The 26,053-nt window shown below is 46.6% G+C and overlaps 2 protein-coding genes across 3 annotated transcripts in view; both read left to right on the top strand.

Annotated features, from left to right (window-relative positions):
- Positions 1–15,871, top strand: part of PEX1 (peroxisomal biogenesis factor 1) — an 81,600-nt gene extending 65,729 nt beyond the window's left edge. The window contains exons 22-24 of one of the 2 annotated variants that reach the window (XM_077268181.1): positions 6,994–7,170; positions 10,790–10,917; positions 15,700–15,871. In XM_077268181.1, coding sequence (XP_077124296.1) covers positions 6,994–7,170; positions 10,790–10,917; positions 15,700–15,775 — 381 coding nt within the window. In that variant the 3' untranslated portion in view covers positions 15,776–15,871. The remainder of the gene's footprint in view (positions 1–6,993; positions 7,171–10,789; positions 10,918–15,699) is intronic. The other variant, XM_077268182.1, reaches the window with a different exon arrangement.
- Positions 15,872–21,808: 5,937 nt separating this feature from the next.
- On the top strand, positions 21,809–25,616 carry LOC143781541 (E3 ubiquitin-protein ligase UHRF1-like). Its single transcript, XM_077268180.1, has one exon. The coding sequence runs from the start codon at positions 21,901–21,903 to the stop codon at positions 24,127–24,129; it is 2,229 nt and encodes a 742-aa protein (XP_077124295.1). The 5' UTR covers positions 21,809–21,900; the 3' UTR covers positions 24,130–25,616.
- The last annotated feature ends 437 nt before the right edge of the window (positions 25,617–26,053 follow it).

Here is a 26,053-nt window from a genome sequence, read left to right as displayed (position 1 = left end):
ATTTCAACCAGTTCTTGCTTAGTGTCTTAGGAGGCACTTGGGTCTTTTTTCCACAGACCCCAACCTTATTTTAATTTTTGATTTTTTTAATTTTATGTAAATTTTTAATTTTTTATTTAACGGAGTGAAGGGGGCGACGGGTCCTTTTTTTCATAGGGTCCGCTCTCCCCCGAACCAACAACAGGCGAGCACGGCGAGTATACCTCCCCGTCCCTCTCCTGCGACATATGGCGCACGAAAAGTTTGCGCCAGGGCAACGGTTCCTCTTGGTCCCGATTTCCCCCAATCCCCTCCAGGACCCTGCATTACAGCAATGTAATCTGGAGAAGAATGCAGTCCGGAGGGGATGTTGTGCCGCAGCCCCCTCTGCTACAGCAGCGTGATGCATCAGGGGCCTCTCCATCCCCATCCAGGGTGCATGGATTGAGTTCACATCCTCACAGAAGCGCCCGCAGACCTGTGAGAACCGGGACAATGGCGGCTGTAAGTACCTTCAGGGAACTCCCCCCTGCTCCCCCTTAGCGGTAGCGATGCGGTCCGGGTCCCCAGGGAGAGGCACCGCCGACCGGGGGTCGGTGGTGCTTGGCGGCGCTCCGTCGTGGCCGCCGCCGCACATCGTCGGCAGGCCCCAAAAATTTAGTCCCCGGCTTCTTCAGCCGGAGTAGGCCGCAGTGGGGAAAATCTCCTCCCACGGCCGTAGCTCCGCCCCCTACATCGGCGCTTCTCGCCTGGGACGAGAGGCGCCCTCCAAATCTCGGGGGCCATATTTCCTCTTTCCCTGCACGGAGCCCTCGCTTCCACTGCGCTCCAAGGAGAGCTTCTGGACAAAGAACCGCCATATCTCTCTCTGGGGACACACAGGACCGTGGGTAAGCTGTTTCAAGAAAGCTTAACCCCTTCTCTGCGTATACTGCCCGCTCTGTCCCCAAGGCACTATGTCTCAATCCAAGGAGACAAAAAAGGGTAACAAGAAGCACACAGTGTTTTTCACTGTATGTGCCACTTGCAATGCGGCCCTGCCCCGAGCCCACACTAGCCCTTTGTGTGCAGATTGCGTTTCGCCCTCTGTGCAGCCGCCCCTTGCCGACGCCGGTACCGTCGCCGATGCCGCAGCCGTCGACCCGGTAGAGCCTAGTCCCCCTGAGTGGGCAACCTCTCTGTCACGATCTGTGGCTTCCCTAGCGAGGGCAATTGACTCCCTCCGGGGCCCCCCTCCAGGTCGGACCGTGGAGGATTCAGACGACGGTATGGATTCGTCTACCAGCAGGGGGCGTACCCGGTCACTTTCTACCCGGGGCTCGAGAAAACGTGTTCACGTTTCATCCCCTGACCATGAGCTAGCAGGCCCTTCAGTACCTGCAAGCTCCGCTTCCAGGTCCCCTTCCCCAAACTCGGATGACTCTGAATATGAGTCCGACATTTCCTACGTTCAGGACCCCCCCTCCTTCCAAGAGTCTCTCGACTCTCTCATTGAGGCGGTAAACCAGACCCTGAAGGTGACTGAGGACTCCGCTTCGGAACCCGAACATGTGGTGTCTTTCAAAAAAACTAAACGTGTTAAAAAAGTTTTTGTCACTCACCCTCACTTTAAAGAGATTGTACAAAAACATAGGGATCGCCCAGATAAACGCTTCATAGGACAAAAGTCCATCGAGGCCAAATACCCTTTTTCTCGGGAATTAGTCAAAGACTGGCTGCAGTCTCCCTCGGTGGACCCTGCTGTGTCACACCTCGCGTCCAAGACCATCCTGTCTCTTTCGGACGGTTCCTCCGTTAAGAATCCCTCCGATCGCCAGATTGATTACCTGGCTCGTTCCGCCTTCGAGGCCACAGGAGCGTCTCTCTTCCCATCCTTCGCCGCCTCTTGGGTGGCTAAGGCTATGGTCTCTTGGACCGAGACTCTTTCCTCTAACATCCAAGCCAGTGATTTACCTCCAGAAGCCAGCATCCTGGTTAACCAGATAGCGCAAGCCGGAGACTTCATAGTCAACGCCTCTATGGACGCAGCCAATTGTGCTGCACAGGCAGCCGCCAATGCAATCTCCATCAGGAGAGCCCTGTGGCTCAGGGATTGGCGAGCAGATTCGGCTTCTAAACGTTCTCTAACAGCCCTGCCTTACCAGGCTGGTCGGTTATTTGGAGAAAAATTGGACCAAATGATCTCGGATGCTACCGGAGGGAAAAGTAAATTTCTCCCCCAGCAAAAGCCTACCCGGCCCTTTCGGTACCAGCAGCAACCTCCATTTCGGCCTTTTCGGCCCAATACCAGCTGGTCTTCCACATCCCCTACCCCCGCATCAGGACGAGGTTCGCGCGGTGGCCGAGGCACCCAGGTCTCTTACAGACCTAATCGTAACTGGAGACCCAGGCCTAAACCTCCCGGATCTAAGGGATCCGCATCCCATGGATCCTCCGCCCAATGACTTCTTGCATCATCCGGTGGACTCCAACAAAGTAGGCGGACGTCTACTCTTGTTCCGTCAAGCCTGGCTCTCAGTCGTTTCCGACGAGTGGGTCAGAGAACTGGTGTCCACCGGATACAAAATAGAATTTTCCTCCCCCCCCCCCCCCCCCCTACACGCTTCTTCCAGTCTTGACCTCAAAGGTCAAAGGCCACAGCGTTTCTCCAGGCAATTCGGGCACTACAAAGGGACGGAGTCATTATTCCGGTCCCCCTAGAACAAAGATTCAAGGGTTTCTATTCAAATCTGTTCGTGGTCCCAAAGAAGGACGGATCACTACGGTCGATCCTAGACCTAAAGCTACTAAACAGATTCATAAAGATCCGACACTTCAGGATGGAATCCCTCCGTTCTGTGGTCGCGTCTATGGAAAAGGGAGAATTCCTGGCATCCATAGACCTCAAGGATGCCTACCTGCACATACCGATCTTCCCTCCGCATCAGCAGTTCCTTCGCTTCGCCTTTTGCGGGGAACACTTCAGATTTGTGGCCTTGCCCTTCGGTCTCGCCACCGCTCCCAGAGTTTTCACAAAGGTCATGGCGGCTGCCATGGCCATTCTTCATTCCAGGGGAGTGGTGGTAATTCCGTACTTGGACGACCTACTGATAAAGGGTCCTTCCTACCCAGCATGCGAAGAGTCCGTCGCTCTCACGGTGGATACTCTTTCTCGCCTGGGATGGAAGATAAACTTCGAAAAATCTTTTCCAATTCCGGCTCAACAAATCTCCTTCCTGGGGATGATACTGGACACTTCCCGCGGTCTGGTCATACTCCCTCAAGACAAGGCTTTGGCCTTGCAGCAGGGAGCCCAGCGTCTTTCTCGTCCAGTATCCCACTCCATTCGCGCCAGCATGCGAGTTCTCGGGCAGATGGTAGCGACCATGGAAGCGGTCCCATTTGCGCAGTTTCACCTCCGTCCCCTGCAGCATGCGCTACTGTCGGCTTGGGACGGCAAACCTTCCTCCCTCGACCGCCGTTTCATCCTGTCCCCTCGGGTCAGGAAGACCCTCAGGTGGTGGACGCTGAAGTCCTCCCTATCCCAGGGAAGGTCCTTTCTCCCAGTACGGTGGCTGGTGGTGACCACCGATGCCAGTCTCATAGGCTGGGGAGCGGTCTTCAAACATCACACAGCCCAGGGGCGGTGGTCCATTCAAGAGTCTCGCCTTGCCATCAATATCCTCGAGATTCGAGCTATCAGGCTAGCTTTGTTCCAGTTTCACCGACTTCTGGCAGGTCATCCAGTCAGAATCCAGTCCGACAACGCCACGGCAGTGGCGTACATCAACCGTCAGGGCGGAACTCGCAGCAGGACGGCCATGCTCGAGGTGTCTCACATCCTCCATTGGGCGGAGTCGAACCATTCGCCCATCTCGGCGATCCACATTCCAGGTGTGGAAAATTGGGCGGCGGACTTCCTCAGCCGCCAGGGCATCGCCTCCGGAGAGTGGTCCCTACACCCGGAGGTCTTCCAGCAGATTTGCCATCGCTGGGGGACCCCGGATGTGGATCTCATGGCTTCCAGGATGAACAACAAGGTTCCTCAGTTCTTTGCTCGGTCCCTCGACCCACGGGCCCTCGGAGTAGACGCCCTGGTCCTGCCTTGGCACCAATTCCGCCTCCCGTACATTTTTCCTCCTCTTCCCCTACTACCGAGGGTCATCAAAAAGATCAGGGCAGAGGGGGTACCAGTGATTCTCGTCGCGCCAGACTGGCCGCGTCGGGCATGGTACGCCGAGCTGGTTCAGCTGGTAGCCTACGTCCCCTGGCGGCTTCCAGATCGCGCGGATCTTCTTTCACAGGGCCCGATTTACCACCAGAACTCAAGGGCCCTGTCTTTGACGGCCTGGCCGTTGAGTCCTGGATTCTAGGCCAAGCGGGTTTCTCTCCCAGAGTGTCCTCCACCATGATCAGAGCTAGGAAACCTGTTTCCATGCGTAGTTACCACCGTACCTGGCGAATTTTTTTCTCATGGTGCGAGGCACAGGGACGATCTCCTCTAGTTTTTTCTATTCCTTCCATACTGGAGTTTCTTCAGTCCGGATTAGAGTCGGGACTTGCCCTTAGCTCCCTAAAGGGTCAGGTTTCGGCATTGTCAGTCCTTTTCCAGCGGAAGATTGCCAATAGGTTGCTGGTGAAAACTTTCTTCCAGGGAGTTTCCCGTGTGGCGCCTCCCTACAAGTCACCCTTGGATCCGTGGGATCTCAACCTAGTTCTCGGAGCTCTTCAGGAGTCTCCCTTCGAACCGTTACAGGACGTTTCCTTGACCTTCCTTTCTTGGAAGGTAGTCTTCCTAGTAGCCGTCACGTCCATCAGAAGGGTCTCGGAGTTGGCTGCGCTCTCCTGCCGTCCTCCCTTTCTAATTTTTCATCCAGACAAGGCGGTATTGAGGACCTCTCCCACCTTTTTACCCAAGGTCGTCTCCTCTTTCCACCTCAATGAGGAGATTGTTCTGCCTTCGTTCTGCCCGGCACCTGTCCATCGCATCGAAAAGGCTCTACACACTCTTGATGTGGTGAGGGCTCTTCGTCGGTACGTCTCAAGGACGGCTCCCTTCCGCACGTCAGACGTCCTGTTCGTACTTCCAGAGGGGCCCAGGAAGGGTTCTCCTGCTTCAAAAGCCACTCTGGCAAAATGGATTCGGTCAGCCATTCAAGAATCCTATCGTGTCAAAGGTGTTCCTATCCCAGCTGGGATCAAGGCTCATTCTACTCGGTCGGTGGGCGCCTCGTGGGCCATTCGACACCAGGCGTCAGCACAGCAGGTCTGCAAGGCTGCGACGTGGTCCAGCTTGCACACTTTTACCAAGCATTACCACATTCATTCTATCTCTTCTGCAGACGCCGCCCTTGGTAGGCGCATTCTGCAAGCGGCAGTTCCTTGAGCCGTAAGCCAGTGGTACATGGGGTATTAGCATATTGCTCCCCACCCAGGGACTGCTTTTGTACGTCCCATGGTCCTGTGTCCCCCAATGAGGCGTAGGAGAAAAGGAGATTTTTGTTTACTTACCGTAAAATCTTTTTCTCCGAGCCACTCATTGGGGGACACAGCACCCACCCTGTTAGCCTGTTTTGGCTTGTTGTTACTTCTTTGGTTTTGACATAGTTGTCTTTGTTCATGCTCCTACTGCTTTACTACCGAACTGGTTGAAATTGTATCCAGTGAAGGGGTGTATACTGCAGAGGAGGAGTTAATCTTTCTGTCTACTTAGTGTCCTCCTAGTGGCAGCAAGCATACACCCATGGTCCTGTGTCCCCCAATGAGTGGCTCGGAGAAAAAGATTTTACGGTAAGTAAACAAAAATCTCCTTTTTATCTGTACAAAAATGAAAATTTGGAAAGCTTGCTATTTTCATATTGGCCATTAGACTCTTACTTCCTGTTCTGCCCAGCAGTCTCATTACCATCACAGACACGATTACAATGAAAGGTAACACCTCTTTATACAGTGGATAACACAGGATCCACCATTCACAATAGGTGATGTCACAGCTCACCTCCTCCTGTACAATAACTGATAACACCTCTATATACAGTAGATAACACAGGATCCACCATTCACAATAGGTGATGTCACAGCTCACCTCCTCCTCCTGTACAATGACTGATAACCCCTCTATATACAGTCAAAACACAGGATCCACCATTCACAATAGATGATGTCACAGCTCACCTCCTCCTCCTCCTGTACAATGACTGATAACACCTCTATATACAGTAGATAACACAGGATCCACCATTCACAATAGATGATGTCACAGCTCACCTCCTCCTCCTCCTGTACAATGACTGATAACACCTCTATATACAGTAGATAACACAGGATCCACCATTCACAATAGCTGATGTCACAGCTCACCTCTCTGTACAAGACCAAAGATCATAGCATGCTCATTAAATACTTATTTGTGGTCAGTCAGTGGATGCTGAAAAGAACAGAAAGTAAGAGTCCAATATTCGGCTTATCGGCCAGTGTGGAAACTGCATGTTTTTTAAATAAAATTGAAAACATACATGTAGCATGACAATCTGATGTTAAACACTAGGTCATTTTCTGATGGCACATTCACTTTATAGATATTTCTTCCTGTTCACACACAGATGAGCACCATGGAGTTGGGCGCCCTTATCCACCTCTACATGCCCCCATGAATTGCTGCTCTTTCAGGGTGTCTCCTGCTCTGGTGGAACCATTAGGTCCCTGCCACCATATAATTATGTGTGCGGCTCCTGATCATCCCCAGCGATCAACTGATCGTCGTACTGGCTTCTCTTCATTTTAGTTCACTTTCCATTAAAATTTTCCATACAAATCCTCATCCCAGCCACTGTCACCCCACGTACCACACCCGTATGAGCAGAAGAGTCATTAATGTATGAATAGAGCGGTGGGTGTATGCTGTACACAAGGAAGCCTGCGAAGTGCTCACGGGGACTGTCAAGTGCTCAGGGACCGACCTTTCACCTTAGAGCTGTGCTTCGCCGTTCTTGTGGCCGTCACAGGTAACATGTCTTCCTTCAATTGTCATTACAGACCTGCCACAGCTTATCTGGAAGCAATTCCATTACATGTGATATCACTGGCTTGTCTGTAGGAGAATTGGTGACTTCCCAACCTCTAGTGTTCATAACCTCCTCCTCACAAGAAGACCTCCAGGAGCAGAGCCAGAAAGCCCATGCTGAGACCACTCTCACCACCTGCAACAACTTGGTATAACTACCTAATCAATGGCTAGATTTCCTCTTCACGCATTCGGGCAGTGTCATGTCACCATAAATATGTTTTTGGTTTTTTTTATTTGATGTGAATGCTGCTGTTCTCCTGAATCCGGCGTTGTTTTTCTTTTTTTCCTGCACCCCTCTATTCTTGAGATATAGCTCCTTCTTCCTTGTATGTGGATCTGGTCTTTGTAACCAAGTGGGCATGGTATTCACCTTCCTCGCCTAAGTGGCTAAAATATATATATATATATATATATATATATATATATATATATATATATATATATATATATATGTATATATATATATATATATATTTAGAAAAAACGAGGCAGCACTCCATCATTGCAGTGTTAGACGTGCAGGATTTTAATCAACCCACTGGTCTGGGCGACGTTTCGGCTCAGAATGAGGCTTGAGAAAGGCTCATTCTGAGCCGAAACGTCGCCCAGACCAGTGGGTTGATTAAAATCCTGCACGTCTAACACTGCAATGATGGAGTGCTGCCTCGTTTTTTCTAAATATTGATTTACCTGGATATATGGACTATTATCCTGGGGGCCTTGCACCTGAAGATAAGTAGAAAGTGTGCTGTTCCTTTTCTTTCTATATATATATATATATATATATATATATATATATATATATATATATATATATATATATATATATATATATATACAGTACAGACCAAAAGCTTGGACACACCTTCTCATTTAAAGATTTTTCTGTATTTCCATGACTATGAAAATTCTACATTCACACTGAAGGCATCAAAACTATGAATTAACACATGTGGAATTATATACTTAACAAAAATGTGTGAAACAAATGAAATCTTGTCTTATATTCTTGGTTCTTCAAAGTAGCCACCTTTTGCTTTGATGACTGCTTTGCACACTCTTGGCATTCTCTTGATGAGCTTCAAGAGGTAGTCACCAGGAATGGTTTGCACTTCACAGGTGTGCCCTGTCAGGTTTAATAAGTGGGATTTCTTGCCTTATAAATGGTGTTGGGACCATCATTTGTGTTGAGCAGACGTCTGGTGGATACACAGCTGATAGTCCTACTAAATAGACTGTTAGAATTTGTATTATGGCAAGAAAAAAGCAGCTAAGTAAAGAAAAACGAGTGCCCATCATTACTTTAAGAAACGAAGGTCAGTCAGTCTGAAAAATTGGGAAAAGTTTGAAAGTGTCCCCAAGTGCAGTGGCAAAAACCATCAAGCGCTACAAAGAAACTGGCTCACATGAGGACCGCCCCAGGAAAGGAAGACCAAGAGTCACCTCTGCTTCTGAGGATAAGTTTATCCGAGTCACCAGCCTCAGAAATCGCAGGTTAACAGCAGCTCAGATTAGAGACCAGGTCAATGCCACACAGAGTTCTAGCAGCAGACACATCTCTACAACAACTGTTAAGAGGAGACTTTGTGCAGCAGGCCTTCATGGTAAAACGGGGGGCACAATGCAGTCAGGGGGGGAACGTCCTCCTGGAATCACCAAACCCAGACTCCTCCATCAGACAGAGAAGTGCGACCCGTCACTGCACAGAACACGTCTCCTCCAGTGTCCAGTGGTGGCGGCTTTACACCAATCCATCCAGCACTGTGCTTGGTGATGTATGGCTGCATGCGGCTGCTCAGTTATGGAAACACATGTCATGAAGCTCCGGTGGGAAGTCACCAGAGCGTTGTCTATCTGTGGAAAAAAAATAACCAGCACCTCTCAACAGAATACAGCAAGTGAGAACAGGTACAAGCTGCTATGATTGCCTCATACAGAAATAAAAGCATTCAGCTGCCTCTGGAAGTGCTAAGATGTGCAAACATTAAATATATGAAATTGAAGAGTATTTTCAGCTGCTTGGAAACCACTGCTAAGGACAGGCGACAAGCAGAAGAGACGTGTTTGGGCTAAAGAACACAAGGAATGGACATTAGACCAGTGGAAATCTGTGCTTTGGTCTGAGGAGTCCAAATTTGAGATCTTTGGTTGCAACCACCGTGTCTTTGTGCGATGCAGAAAAGATGAATGGATGTACTCTACATGCCTTGTTCCCACCATGAAGCATGGAGGAGGAGGTGTGATGGTGTGGGGGTGCTTTGCTGGTGACACTGTTGGGGATTTATTCAAAATTGAAGGCATACTGAACCAGCATGGCTACCACAGCATCTTGCAGCGGCATGCTATTCCATCCGGTCTGAGTTTAGTTGGACCATCATTTATTTTTCAACAGGACAATGACCCCAAACACACCTCCAGGCTGTGTAAGGGCTATCTGACCAAGAAGGAGAGTGATGGGGTGCTACGCCAAATGACCTGATGGTTTGGGGTGAGCTGGACCGCAGAGTGAAGGTAAAAGGGCCAACAAGTGCTAAGCATCTCTGGGAACTCCTTCAAGATTGTTGGAAGACCATTCCCGGTGACTACCTCTTGCAGCTCATCAAGAGAATGCCAAGAGTGTGCAAAGCAGTCATCAAAGCAAAAGGTGGCTACTTTGAAGAACCTAGAATATACGACATAATTTCAGTTGTTTCACACTTTTTTGTTAAGTATATACTTCCACATGTGTTAATTCATAGTTTTGATGCCTTCAGTGTGAATTTAAAATTTTCATAGTCATGAAAATACAAAAAAAATCTTTAAATGAGAAGGTGTGTCCAAACTTTTGGTCTGTACTGTATATATACTGTATATAGAATTGGGGTCATATCTTAAGAATGGTGAGGGTTAAGAACAAAACAACACCAGACAGAGGAGAACAGCAGCATTTACCGGGTAAAGAAATATTTATGGCATAAGACAAGTCTTCTTTAATTTGTAGGGGGACACAGACAGTTATTAATAAGTGAAAATGCACTGCTTATAGTCAAAATTTTTAGCTGTCAAAACATCTCCCCATAGAAAAGCAATTTAAAATCATCACAATCAGGTGATCGCTCCGAACTCCACCTCTGACACCCCCAGCAAACAGCGGCCACTGCAGGGGAAATGTAGTATTACACAGCTCTAGTCCTCCAGACCACAAGCCAGCCCTACCGATTGGCTTTCCCGTTGGGCTCCTAAAAGAGGACCCCTCGTCTGTGACATGTTCACAGTCCCTCCCTGCTGTAGCTTATATACCAGTCACCTAATTTGGAAGATCCCATCCGTGCCTTTAACTGATAATTAAAGGCATTTTACATATGAAGACACGAATATCTGTTCTCAGAGGAATTTGATGACTTTTTACAAGGCCATATACAGATCACGGCTTTCCAGACAGTACGTGCATATATGTCCTGATGGTCATGGGCCACCCAGAAAGGCATCAGGTCTCAGGTTATGCTCCCCTGTCCTGTATCATAGCACCCCATTACCTAGTCATTATTAACCATTCATGTACTAACCCCTTCTGAGCTGTCCATTATATCTATGAACAAATTCAACATTTTTTTTTTTTACATCTTTCTATATTTGAAAAGTTATCTTCGGTTTTTTTTTTGTTTTTTTTTATTGGAGCCAGAATAATAAAGAAAAATGAGATATGTTTGTAGAAAATATGTTTAATTTCTATGGGGTTTTTGTTATGATTATTTCTAATTACTGGTTTATATTTCTATGTATCAGGAGGCGTCCGCTCAGTGCCAGGCAGAATCAAAGAAGACAATGTGTATCCGCCAGAGCCACCTCCTGGCAGCACTTAGCAGCACCAGACCCTCGATAAGTGCCGAAGACTGGAGGTTTTACAACCGACTGTAAGACATGAGTAATACATGACATTGACGAAGGAGAATTCCGAAAATCAAAAAGTTCTCCTCTGTTCAGAACATAGATAACTAGACGTCGGACCTCCCGACTCAGCATTCCCAACAGTGAGGCTTTTTGGTCTACCCTCTACAGAGACGCTCCTTGTCCTCCTCTCCATTCATTGTCTATGGCACTGCCTGAAATAGCGGCGTTGTACTCAGATTTTTTGGCATTCCCATAGACAATTGCATATGCATAAAAGGGGCTCTAGGGGTCCAATGCTCTGTTCTTGTAGAAATGTTTTATGGGAATTTCACAGTACAAAAATAATAACTAATTAGAGATAAATTATGTAGTCACCGCTAAACTCTAATGTGTAAATAAAAAACCTCAATTTTATTGATATCTAGAAAAATAAAATATAACAAAGTGAATGAACACCAACACCAATAAACTAAATTACCGAGGCACCTGGGGGAGGTGCCTGTCCCTAACTAGACTTATCTCGCCCTGCCTGACAGCGGAGGTTGGCACCCTCTGACCTGCGCTCTGGCGCCCCCACTCGTCGGCGTCTCTCCCTGTCTGCCCTATTTGATCCTGAAAATGGCAGGGGAGTGAGAAAGGATGCCTAAAAGGGTGAGAAAGTAGTAAAGGAGAAATGGAATATGTCTCTTGGTTATTATCTCTTTAATAATAGAACTTATTTCCTGGCTCAGCTAGATATATATATTCTGGTGTAGACACCTAATCACTGGCTTCAAGATAGGCTTAGCTAAATATAAGTTGTTAGTTGGAAACCTTATTATATAGATACCTAATAGCTAAACTAGGAAACATAATTGGTTCCAAACAGATGCTATTCAAAATTGCGAGCCTATTATTTAATATGTGTCTATAGATAGACGAAACAGAGCAGAAAAATAGAAAGGATGTCTTATCTTATCTTAATCTCACTGATGGCGTATGGTACCCATGTGTAATAAACACATACATATATAGAATAACCAATAGGGACCAACTTAACCTGATAAACTCTATATTGTATGCTATTATCACTGTACAATAGTCTGAATTGACCACCTTTATGGCTCAAGAATATAAATCCGGATCCGGTATATAAAAAATGGTTTTCAAGCGAGGAAAATCAATTAAATAGCATAAATGCATATATTCAACTGCTTGATAATGATAACCACTGTACCCCCCAATATCAGCATATCAGAGAAGGATACATGTAAATATCAGGCCGCCTCAGTAACTCAGGTAGTTTAGTACACAATAGTACAACATATTCCAATCTCCGTACACTATAATAGTGCAATAAACTCCAATGTCAATGCACGCTGCATGCTACAGTAGTGCAACAATACAAAACACACTCAACGCGTTTCCCCTCTTGACTGAGGTTCATCAGGAGTAAATGGATAATTCATAGCCAGCAATACTTAGCTTTGTTGCAATACTCATGAAGCAGGCTTGATGGCCAGGCTACCGGAGACAATCCTCCCTAACTTTGTGATGGATGGTGTTAAGACCCCACCCCTGTTGTTTATATATACAGTCTGATTATATAACTGTATTCACCTGGTGCACGCCGTTCTTGTCCGTTAGTTTCATTATTGCACCGAAATACCGCTCATTTGCGCATGACCGGAAATGATGGCCTGCGTTATAGAGCTACTGCGCATGGCCGTATGTGGATAAACTGATGTGCCGAGACAAGGCTCATTTGTGCATGACCGGAAGTGATAATGCGGTCCATGTTGAAGCTTCGCGCATGGCCCGATGTAAATCTGCCGTAACATAGAAACATAGCTCGTTTGCGCATGCCCAAAAAAAATGGTGACTCCACTACGGTCTAAAGCGATGTTGCAATACTGCGCATAACCGGATGTACCAGTGCCACCTCTCATTGCGCATATACAAGGGTTCCACCAGGAATGAGTACCAGAACATTACATACTACCGGACCAAAGGATACATAGCGGCGCATACCATATGTTCATAATATATATGTCATGTAATAGCTGGAATGATTTCTTATAGTGGCAAAAAGCCTATGATAAACTATATGTTCTACAAAAAAGGGGGGGGGGAATTAGATCAGATATTACAATGTCCCCAAATGAGGGAACAATATAGATACAAAATACCATATTAGGGACAAATGAAGGATGTCACATAAGCCATTCCCGGCTGATGAATGTGACCAGGTTTTATTACTTTTGCAGACCAAGAGGGGATTCAATGAATAATAATGCAAGGAAAGGACAGAATTTGATAATATAGCAAGGAGAGGATAAGCTATGGTATATTTGTTCATAGCATCTGGGGGCATAAATGCCAACATATACCACGAGTATAAAGGAAAGACCTTGTGTTATTTTAATCCATTTAATAGTGTCACAAAAAACAGTTGAATTGTAATTGTTCGTTTAGACGGTCCGGAGACATCAATAAGTCTAGTTAGGGACAGGCACCTCCCCCAGGTGCCTCGGTATTTTAGTTTATTGGTGTTGGTGTTCATTCACTTTGTTATATTTTATTATTCGAGATATCAATAAAATTGAGGTTTTTTATTTACACATTAGAGTTTAGCGGTAGAAATGTTTTACTCCTATGGGATGGGATAGGATTTAACTTTCGATTTTGGAAAAACCCGTTTAATTATCTACATCATTCTGCTCCTACAAATAGAGGTAGCAAAGAACTAATTCTAACTTTAGGGCTTATTCACACGTCAGTATTTGGTCAGTATTTTTCATCAGTGTGTGTACGCCAAAACGAGGAGTGGAGCCTACAGAGAAAAACTATAATCGAAAGATTTGCGCCTGTTCTGTGTTTTGGAGACACTCCTGTTTTTGGCATATAAATAATGATGAAATACTGACGTGTGAATACAGCCTCTGAATTATCAAAAGCTTTTATGGCTACGTGGCTTAAACAATTGAAGCCCATAGAAGCTACCGGGATCCACAGCGCATTCACAAAGTCCGCAGCAAAACCTGGACCCTGGGTCTTGGGACGGGTGAGTGTCCCAGAGGTGGGATCTGAGCTCGTCAGTCATGTATGACATATCCTGTGAAGGAAGCACAAATGTGTAAAATAGGAAAACCAGTGACATCCTGAAATGCTCTTCTTTGGCTTTTTGGCTTTCTTAGCCAGCAGCCTTGTTATTTCTCTCAGATTTCTCCATCAGGAAGCTTCTGCCGCCATTGTTCAGTGGTCGCTTTGTTTTGCTTAGTTCTTTGTGAATGAATGAGCGGGTGCAGCATCTGCGTGCAGAAAGGAAGTGTCACCGGTGCTCACTATTCTGCTGGTGCAGTCACTGTGTACATACATTACATTACTGATCCTGAGTTACATCCTGTATTATACCCCAGAGCTGCACTCACTATTGTGCTGGTGCAGTCACTGTGTACATACATTACATTACTGATCCTGAGTTACATCCTGTATTATACTCCAGAGCTGCACTCACTATTCTGCTGGTGCAGTCACTGTGTACATACATTACATTACTGATCCTGAGTTACATCCTGTATTATACTCCAGAGCTGCACTCACTATTCTGCTGGTGCAGTCACTGTGTACATACATTACTGATCCTGAGTTACATCCTGTATTATAACCCAGAGCTGCACTCACTATTCTGCTGGTGCAGTCACTGTGTACATACATTACATTACTGATCCTGAGTTACATCCTGTATTATACTCCAGAGCTGCACTCACTATTCTGCTGGTGCAGTCACTGTGTACATACATTACATTACTGATCCTGAGTTACATCCTGTATTATACTCCAGAGCTGCACTCACTATTCTGCTGGTGCAGTCACTGTGTACATACATTACATTACTGATCCTGAGTTACATCCTGTATTATACCCCAGAGCTGCACTCACTATTCTGCTGGTGGAGTCACTGTGTACATACATTACATTACTGATCCTGAGTTACATCCTGTATTATACCCCAGAGCTGCACTCACTATTCTGCTGGTGGAGTCACTGTGTACATACATTACTGATCCTGAGTTACATCCTGTATTATACTCCAGAGCTGCACTCACTATTCTGCTGGTGCAGTCACTGTGTACATACATTACATTACTGACCCTGAGTTACATCCTGTATTATACCCCAGAGCTGCACTCACTATTCTGCTGGTGCAGTCACTGTGTACATACATTACATTACTGATCGTGAGTTACATCCTGTATTATACTCCAGAGCTGCACTCACTATTCTGCTGGTGCGGTCACTGTGTACATACATTACTGATCCTGAGTTACATCCTGTATTATACTCCAGAGCTGCACTCACTATTCTGCTGGTGCAGTCACTGTGTACATACATTACATTACTGACCCTGAGTTACATCCTGTATTATACCCCAGAGCTGCACTCACTATTCTGCTGGTGCAGTCACTGTGTACATACATTACATTACTGATCCTGAGTTACATCCTGTATTATACCCCAGAGCTGCACTCACTATTCTGCTGGTGGAGTCACTGTGTACATACATTACTGATCCTGAGTTACATCCTGTATTATACTCCAGAGCTGCACTCACTATTCTGCTGGTGCAGTCACTGTGTACATACATTACATTACTGACCCTGAGTTACATCCTGTATTATACCCCAGAGCTGCACTCACTATTCTGCTGGTGCAGTCACTGTGTACATACATTACATTACTGATCCTGAGTTACATCCTGTATTATACTCCAGAGCTGCACTCACCATTGTATAATATGGTTTTCTACAACTTTTTTTTTCCAGCTATGAAAACTTCCAAAATCCGAAAAGCTCAAGTGCACAGACGCACGGAAGAGGACAGAAAGTGACATTAGCCTGACGGATGCGATAGTAATGATCTATCCTGGAAACCTGCGGATATCAGCCATGCGATGTGTATAACTGGGAACTAATAAATGTCTTTTATTTTTCACAAGCTCCTGATCTTTCTTTCACACATCAGTGGATACAAGTAGGAAATATTACCATTGGGGTCAAATGCAGAGAAAGGCAGGAAGTGCACTGGGGGTGTGGCAAAGCACAGACACGCCCCCATTACACCTACTGCCTTATTTGCATACGACTTCTACACTAGATTTCTCATGACTCGTAAATCTGATCTCTACGAAAAAGGTCTCATTCTTATTGGTGGGACGAGCACTTATATCGCCTATATCCTGCTTCCATATGTAAAAATGTGCTAACGGACTCTCATTAAGGGGAGGGTGCTCACAGTGAAGGAAACTTTACATGAACAAATAGAAATTAAGCTCAAAATGAATGAAAAACACAGTAAAGAACCCAATCAATGCTGGAAACTCACGGCTTCGTAATAGTGACGAGCTGGCAAAGAGGCTCATGGGGAACCATAAGTATATGTGCACCTGGAGGTTTTGTGGAGTGAGTACACCAAAAAATACCTGAAAAATCATTAAAAAAACACTTGAAAGACTCTACACTTTGCAGTTCTTATGTTCAGTCTTTTAGAGCATTTTTTTGTACTTCAAGGACTGAAAAATAAAAAAAGTTCCATGTAACTTCTATGAAGCATCTCCTGATGGAATCTGCTCCTTAGTAGGCAGTGTCCAATTATAAGACTGCATAAAAAAACGCTTTAAGGGGAAAAAAAACTCATCAAAATTGCTGGAAAACTGCTTCAGTAAAACAAAAAACACTTCCAAAAACTTCCAAAAGGAGTGTTTCCTGAAGTGTTTTTTTACTAGAAAACTCATCATTTTTGACCATCTCAAAAACACTGTGTGTATATCCGCTAAGGCTATGTGTACATTGCGTCTTTTTTAGGTGAAATCCCCCTAAAACCGCACCCTAAACCATAAACATGGTGCACAGCAATGGGAAAACGGAGACAAAAATAAGTGACAGGCTCATTTTTTTCTCTGATTTTTGTTGTGGTATATAGTCCACATTACAACCCCCCCATCCGTGTCATTAATGGCCGTGCGTTTTCCCGTGCATCCACAGATCCACACCAGTGAAGCCACGACTATAGACTTGAGCCTTTTTGTGGACTTTTTGAATCAGAAAATGTTTTTGAGGAGGATTTTGGGAAGGTTTGTTTTTGCCAATTATTTTTTTTTCTGCTACAAAAATCTGCCTGAAAAATCTGAAATGGAATTTGGTGCTTTTTAAACGCTGTTCTTCTCGACTTCTTTTTTTCTTTTTCTAATTAAGTGGCCAAATGTGGAGCTTTTTTTTGGGATTGGCCGAAACGCATCAAAAATTGACTCGTTGCCTTTATTTCGTAGCTCTTTGTGCCCTAAAGGCTCATTTCCTGCTGAAATCAAATGTGACCGTTTTTATTCTGACCATCTGTACGAGCTGTGTGGCGGGTTCCTGTCCATGAAGGTTCCCCTTCACCACAGTGGTGTGGCCCGGGGTAGTCGGAGGGGACAGAGGAGGGGTCTTATCCTTGGATGGGAAATTCTGAGAGGTGCAAAATTCACAAAAGAAAAAAGTAGTGACATCGCTAGTGCCAGAGATCAGGCTGAGCGCCACTCTGCCCGGTGCTAGAGCGGAGCCATGGGCATCCACCCTTCATCCTGTGTGCCGCAGGCTGATGAACACCCCCAGCCTACTAGACATCGGGGTCCCAAGGCTCTGTGTGGGAGGGAGAAGGGAATCCGCCTTATCTGTCTGTGAGGCATCAGCACCATGGATTATTACTGTATGGAAGGGGGCAACTAAGGGTATTATTATTTCAGTGGACCCTCAAGGGGTTTTATTACTTCCCATGGGGGGAACCAATACTTTTTAAAGGGACAATTGGTGAATTAACACTTTTTCAAGGGACAGTTGGGGTATTAATACTTATAAGGGACAGTTGGGGTATTAACACTTTGTAAGGGACAGTTGGGGTATTAACACTTATAAGGGACAGTTGGGGTATTAACACTTTGTAAGGGACAGTTGGGGTATTAATACTTTGTAAGGGACAGTTGGGGTATTAATACTTATAAGGGACAGTTGGGGTATTAATACTTATAAGGGACAGTTGGGGTATTAATACTTATAAGGGACAGTTGGGGTATTAACACTTTGTAAGGGACAGTTGGGGTATTAATACTTTGTAAGGGACAGTAGGGGGCATTGATATCTCTCTGGGCACTAACACTTTTTAAGGGGTAGTAGTAGGGGTATTGATAGTTAGCAAGGGGACTGTTTGGGTATTAATACTTATAATCGACAGTTGGGGTATTAACACTTTGTAAGGGACAGTTGGGGTATTAATACTTAGAAGGAACACTTTTTAAGGGTAGTAGTAGGGGTATTGATACTTAGCAGGACTGTTGGGGTATTCTTTTTAAGGGTACAGCAGGGGTGTTAATACATTTTAAAGGGATAGTTAGGATATTAATACTTCTAAGGGGGCATTAGTACTTTCTAAAGGGGCACTAATACTTTTAAAGGCAGTAGTTGGGGTATTAATACTTAATAGGGGGATTGTTGGGATTTTAATACTTTCTAAAGGAAGCACTAATACTTTTTAAAGGGACAGGAGGGGCATTAATACTTTCAAATGGGGCACTAACACTTTTTACAGGGAAAGTTTGGGTGTTAATGCCCCTTGTGTGCCTTTGAAAAGTATTAACACACAGACTGTCCCTTAAAGTAATACCCCAACTACCCCTTTAAGAACTATTTAGTGCTTCCTTTAGAAAGTGTCAGTGCCCCTACTGCCCCACTTACAAAGTATCAATACCCCAACGATCCCTTTAAAAAGTATTAGTGCCACCTTTACAAAGTATAAATGCCTCTGCTGTGCCTTTAACAAGTATTAATACTTTTTATAGGGGCAGTTGTGGAATTAATAGTTTGTAATGGCGACTAATATAATATTAAGGCTGGGGTCACACATGCGTGTTTTACGGACGTAAGAGCGCAGAAACTACGTCCGTAAAACTCGCATTACATACGGCACAATTATTCTCAATGGGGCTGCTCCTATCAGCCGTATATTACGGATCCGTAATACAGGTCCTTCTCAAAAAATTAGCATATAGTGTTAAATTTCATTATTTACCATAATGTAATGATTACAATTAAACTTTCATATATTATAGATTCATTATCCACCAACTGAAATTTGTCAGGTCTTTTATTGTTTTAATACTGATGATTTTGGCATACAACTCCTGAAAACCCAAAAAACCTGTCTCAATAAATTAGCATATTTCACCCGTCCAATCAAATAAAAGTGTTTTTTAATAACAAACAAAAAAACCATCAAATAATAATGTTCAGTTATGCACTCAATACTTGGTCGGGAATCCTTTGGCAGAAATGACTGCTTCAATGCGGCGTGGCATGGAGGCAATCAGCCTGTGACACTGCTGAGATGTTATGGAGGCCCAGGATGCTTCAATAGCGGCCTTAAGCTCATCCAGAGTGTTGGGTCTTGCGTCTCTCAACTTTCTCTTCACAATATCCCACAGATTCTCTATGGGGTTCAGGTCAGGAGAGTTGGCAGGCCAATTGAGCACAGTAATACCATGGTCAGTAAACCATTTACCAGTGGTTTTGGCACTGTGAGCAGGTGCCAGGTCGTGCTGAAAAATGAAATCTTCATCTCCATAAAGCATTTCAGCCGATGGAAGCGTGAAGTGCTCCAAAATCTCCTGATAGCTAGCTGCATTGACCCTGCCCTTGATGAAACACAGTGGACCAACACCAGCAGCTGACATGGCACCCCACACCATCACTGACTGTGGGTACTTGACACTGGACTTCAGGCATTTTGGCATTTCCTTCTCCCCAGTCTTCCTCCAGACTCTGGCACCTTGATTTCCGAATGACATGCAAAATTTGCTTTCATCAGAAAAAAGTACTTGGGACCACTTAGCAACAGTCCAGTGCTGCTTCTCTGTAGCCCAGGTCAGGCGCTTCTGCCGCTGTTTATGGTTCAAAAGTGGCTTTACCTGGGGAATGCGGCACCTGTAGCCCATTTCCTGCACACGCCTGTGCACGGTGGCTCTGGATGTTTCCACACCAGACTCAGTCCACTGCTTCCTCAGGTTCCCCAAGGTCTGGAATCGGTCCTTCTCCACAATCTTCCTCAGGGTCCGGTCACCTCTTCTCGTTGTACAGCGTTTTCTGCCACATTGTTTCCTTCCAACAGACTTACCATTGAGGTGCCTTGATACAGCACTCTGGGAACAGCCTATTTGTTGAGAAATTTCTTTCTGGGTCTTACCCTCTTGCTTGAGGGTGTCAATGATGGCCTTCTTGACATCTGTCAGGTCGCTAGTCTTACCCATGATGGGGGTTTTGAGTAATGAACCAGGCAGGGAGTTTTTAAAAGCCTCAGGTATCTTTTGCATGTGTTTAGAGTTAATTAGTTGATTCAGAAGATTAGGGTAATAGGTCGTTTAGAGAACCTTTTCTTGATATGCTAATTTATTGAGACAGGTTTTTTGGGTTTTCAGGAGTTGTAGGCCAAAATCATCAGTATTAAAACAATAAATGACCTGACAAATTTCAGTTGGTGGATAATGAATCTATAATATATGAAAGTTTAATTGTAATCATTACATTATGGTAAATAATGAAATTTAACACTATATGCTAATTTTTTGAGAAGGACCTGTATACGGCTTTCTACGGCCGTACAAAATCGCAGCATGCTGCGTTTGTCAGCGTATTGCGCAAAAAAATCGCCAATGAAAGTCTATGGGGGCGAGAAAAATACGGATTCCACACGGACCAGCAGTGTGACTTGCGAGAAATACGCAGCGGTGTTAGAGAAAAGCCGGTAATTCAATTGCCGGCTTTTCATTTCTCCTGCACAAACCCGACAGGATATGAGACATGGTTTACATATAGTAAACCATCTCATATCCCCATTTTTTTTGCATATTCCACACTACTAATGTTAGTAGTGTGTATGTGCAAAATTTCAGCGCTGTAGCTGCTAAAATAAAGGGTTAAATTGCGGAAAAAATTGGCGTGGGCTCCCGCGCAATTTTCTCCGCCAGAATGGTAAAGCCAGTGACTGGGGGCAGATATTAATAGCCTAGAGAGGGTCCATGGTTATTGGCCCCCCGTGGCTACAAACATCTGCCCCCAGCCACCCCAGAAAAGGCACATCTGGAAGATGCGCCTATTCTGGCACTTGGCCACTCTCTTCCCACTCCCTGTAGCGGTGGGATATGGGGTAATGAAGGGTTAATGTCACCTTGCTATTGTAAGGTGACATTAAGCCAGATTAATAATGGAGAGGCGTCAATTATGTCACCTATCCATTATTAATCCAATTGTATGAAAGGGTTAAAAACACACACACACATGATTAAAAAGTATTTTAATGAAATAAACACAGCGGTTGTTTTACTAATTTATTACGGAGGATGCCATGCGCAAAATACGCTGACACACCCTGACTACGGATCACTATTTTGGGAACATTTCTCCGTATTACGGCCGTAGTACGGACGTATAATACGTGGCGTATTGTCTTACGCCAAGTGTGACCTCAGCCTAATACTTTCTTAAGGGGGCGTTCTTGATCCATTGCTTTAAGGAGCACTCGGGGGTCATTAATACTTGGTTAGGGGGCGCAGTGGCCTTGCCCAGGAGCTGGCAGGCCTCGCTGCACCACACATTGCTTCTCGTGTGTCCGCCCAGCAGACGGTAACGGAGCGCGAGGCTTTTGTTTTGGCACAACTCCCAAACACGGCCCCTCCCCCTCTCCTCACGCCCAGCGAGGACGTGAAGGGGTTAATGATTTCCGGATGCCGACCGAAACAATGCGGAAATGAATGGATGACGTAACCGTGAAGGGGCGGGGATATCAGCTATAACCCCGCCCAGCGTTGCTCATGCAGCCAATCACAGGCGCACGAGTCTGCTTCCCGCCAAACTATAAACCGCGCCAAGGCAGCAGCGCGGGAGTTCTGCACACACTTGTCCGGAGTCTGCAGCGGTCGCTCCACAGTAGCCGCCGCCATCATGTGGATCCAGGTGCGCACCATGGACGGCCGGGAGACTCACCGCATTGACTCCCTGTCTAAGCTGACCAAGGTGGAGGAGCTGCGGGAGCGGATCCAGGAGGTGTTCGGAGCGGAGCAGGACCGGCAGCGGCTCTTCTACCGGGGGAAGCAGATGGAGGACGGGCACACGCTCTTTGACTACAGCGTCGGCCTGAATGACATCGTGCAGCTGCTGCTCCGCCAGCTCCCGCCGCCTCCTCCCTCGGTGCCGGTAACGGCGGAAGAGCCCGACGACGACTCCCCGATGTCGGAGACTGAGCCGGGGGAGGAGGAGCCCAGCGCCCGCGGCCTGTACCGGATAAAGGAGCCGGTGGACGCCCGGGACCCGCACATGGGCGCCTGGTTCGAGGCGGAGGTGGTGAACGTGACCCGGGGAAGCCCCGGAGACCCCGCCGATGACGTCATCTACCATATAAAGTATGAGGAGTATCCTGAGAGTGGGGTGGTGCAGCTGAGGGGCCCGGACGTGCGCCCCCGGGCCCGGAGCACGCTGCCCTGGGAGGAGCTGCGGGCCGGACTGGTGGTCATGCTCAACTACAACCCGGACGACCCCAAGGAGAAGGGCTACTGGTACGACGCCGAGATCCTCCGAAAGAGGGAGACTCGGACCGTGAAGGAGCTGTACGCCAGGGTCTTACTGGGGCAGGCGGGCGACTCCCTGGACGACTGCAGGATCAAATTTGTGGATGAGATTTATAAGATCGAGAAACCTGGCAGCTCCGATCTGTCATCCGAGCCACCCCCGAGGCGCCAAAATGGTCCCGAGTGTAAGCACTGCAAGGACAACCCCCGCGTCAAGTGCCGCATGTGCGCCTGCCACGTCTGCGGGGGCAAACAGGACCCCGGGGAGCAGCTGCTGTGCGATGAGTGCGACATGGCCTTCCATATCTACTGCCTGGACCCTCCACTGGCCTCGCTCCCCCAAGATGACGAAGACTGGTACTGCCCCGAGTGCCGGAACGATACCAGCGAGGTGGTGTCGGCCGGGGAAAAGCTAAAGGAGAGCAAGAAGAAAGCCAAGATGGCGTCTGCCAGCTCCTCGTGCCATAGAGACTGGGGGAAAGGCATGGCGTGCGTCGGGCGCTCCAGAGAGTGCACCATTGTCCCGTCCAATCACTACGGCAAGATACCCGGTGTACCCGTTGGCACCATGTGGAAGTTCAGGGTGCAGGTTAGCGAGGCGGGTGTGCACCGGCCTCATGTGGCGGGCATCCATGGGAGAAGCCATGACGGCTCCTATTCTCTGGTCCTGGCTGGTGGTTACGAGGACGATGTTGATAACGGGACTGAGTTTACCTACACCGGGAGCGGAGGTCGTGACCTCTCCGGTAACAAACGGACAGCGGAGCAGTCATGTGACCAGAAACTGACCAACACAAACCGAGCACTAGCCATGAACTGTAACGCCCCCATCAATGACAAGCAAGGGGCCGTTGCCAAGGACTGGAAAGCGGGTAAACCCGTGCGTGTCGTGCGTAATGCCAAGGGGCGTAAACACAGCAAATTTGCCCCCGAGGACGGTAACCGATACGACGGCATCTACAAAGTGGTGAAATACTGGCCTGCGAAGGGCAAGTCCGGCTTCCTTGTCTGGCGCTACCTGCTAAAGAGAGATGACGACGAGCCGGCGCCATGGTCCAAGGAGGGCAAAGACCGCATTAAAAAACTAGGCCTCACCATGCAGTACCCTGAGGGCTACCTAGAGTCTGTGGCCAACAAGGAGCGGGAGAAGGAAAACGCCGGTGTGGAGGAGACTCCGAGCAAAGGCAAGAGAAAGAGGAACTCGGAGAACGCCAAAGCTCTGACCCCTTCTACTGGAACCCCGAAGAAAACTAAAGTGGAACGCTACCAGCTGACCCCGGAGCAAAAGGAGCTGATCAAAAAGGACGAGCTGAACGCCAAGTTGTGGAATGAGGCCATGTCCTATCTAAAGGAGGGCCCCAAATTCATCAGCAAGGTGGAGGAGACCTTCCTGTGCATCTGCTGCCAGGAGGTGGTGTACGAGCCCATCACCACCGAGTGTCTGCACAACATCTGCAAGAGCTGCCTGGACCGCTCCTTCAAGGCCTCCGTGTACAGCTGTCCGGCCTGCCGACACGACCTGGGCAAGAACTATGACATGAGGGTGAACAAGCCCCTGCAGAGCATCCTCGGCCAGCTCTTCCCAGGTTACGAGAGCGGACGGTAGAGCAGAGACTACGGAGTCCAGGATATGGCCATAGTTTCTCGCCCACGTTGGGGCGTAATTCTTTCTCCTCTTCTCCAGACTTGCTGCTACGTCTGTATCCAGTTCTGTATTTTCATAGCTCTTATATATGTTCTTCTGTAGTGCAGGTGTCATCATCTATGCATATTCTGGTGTTTTTTCGTAGTTGACCTTTTTGTTTTTCTGTGCAGAACATTTTTCCATCAATTGCACTGATGATTGTTGCATTTTTAGAGGGTTAATCCTGCCGTTAGAGGGGTTAGGTGTGTACTCTGATAGGATTGTGGCTGCCTACATGCTTGACTTGTGTTCTTATGTTTTTACTAACTTTTCTAGCACTGGTCTGCCGCCCATATGGCCTCCTAGCTGTTGCAAAACTACAGCTCCCAACATGCCTCGTGTAAGAAATCACTGGGAACTGTAGTTTGGCAACAGGTTTTTGGAATCAATTTTTTTAATGCATGTTGGGTGTTGTAGTTTTGCATCAACATGCCCTGATGAATGCACGCAATCATGCTATGCTGGGAATTGTAGTGCTACAACAGCTAGAGAGCTGCAGGTTTGAGGCCAATGTTTAACACGCTCTCCAGCCTGTGATCTTTCTACTGATGTGCAACTACAAAGCCCAGCGTGCACTGACGGAAGAATGCAATCGTGCAAAAACTTTTGTGTTTGGAGAGTTTAACATTGCCGCTGGTTTTGTGGCTTCCACACCAGACATATTGCATTGTCGATAGTGGTGCTGAAACCTACAACCCCTTTATGTTCTTCCCTCTGCAGCTGAGTCCCAGGGATCAAATTTTAAAGAGAAATGCATTTATATTGTTCTTGTTTTTTAATGTCCTTAAGGGGTGAATATAATATGACAGCTTTTATATGTGTGTTGCTCACCAGTGCGACTGGGGGGGGGGAGGGTGGTCCTGCAACACCCACCGATCATTCTTCACATTGCTCTGGTGTGCACATCTGCAGAAGCGGTCGCGCAGAGCGTCATACTCTGGGTCTGGCAGAGCTTGGGGTACGGACCCATAGACTCGCTATTGAGTGATAGGTGGTGGTCTCAGGACCTGGACCCCCATTGATCATGCTCTATAAAATCTGTTCAAATGATAAGTTACCCTTTATGACCAGTGGATGAATCGATGACTGCAATTTTTTTTGTATGACTGTTAGCTCGCGCCCCCCCAATCTATAATAACCCTGCTTTGTGGTCTTTCATGCCTCAGTCCATATGTGTCCCATCTGCCGAGATGTGATCTAGCCTTACCAGACAAGGCTCTGTGACATTTTATAATGTGTAATGACTGTATCCGATCAGTAATGATGGCACACAATGAGTTCTGGGGTCAGTGCTACAGATCGTGATGAGCCGTTGTGACTGTGTTTGGGTTTGTATGTTCAGACATTAGTTGTGAATATCCGGAAACGATGGATTCCATGTGTTCCAATAAACTTCCAATTTTACTGTATATGGTGCTTCTATATATTGTTTTCTGTGCATAGGGGGATCGTTCTGTTTTTTGTTTTTTTTTATAAATAACCTGTGAATTTGCAGCTGTTACACTATAACTTCAGACAACAATAACTGCATGCTGGGAGTTGTAGTCTTCCATGGGCTGGATAGCTGCAGGTAAATGCATTATTAGACCAGTGGGTCTCCAACTATGACTCCTGTTACAACTCTCAAGATTTCAGTCCTTGTGGGTTGTAGTTGGACATCGACTGGTCTAATAATGCATTTACCTTCAGTTCATGTAAGACTACAACTCCCAGCAAGTGTTTTTATCTGGTCTTTTTTTTCTTTTCTTTTTTTTTTGTGGACCTCAGCGGTCTTGTGCATGTTTGGCATCTGACTACCGGGGCCATATATTGGCTGAAATAATTGGATAAGAGTCACGATGTATGG

The sequence above is a fragment of the Ranitomeya variabilis genome, chromosome 6, assembly GCF_051348905.1.
Source record: "Ranitomeya variabilis isolate aRanVar5 chromosome 6, aRanVar5.hap1, whole genome shotgun sequence".
Lineage (NCBI taxonomy): Eukaryota > Metazoa > Chordata > Amphibia > Anura > Dendrobatidae > Ranitomeya > Ranitomeya variabilis.
The sequence above is the reverse complement of the archived record's forward strand: the minus strand, read 5'-3'. Positions and strand labels throughout refer to the sequence as shown.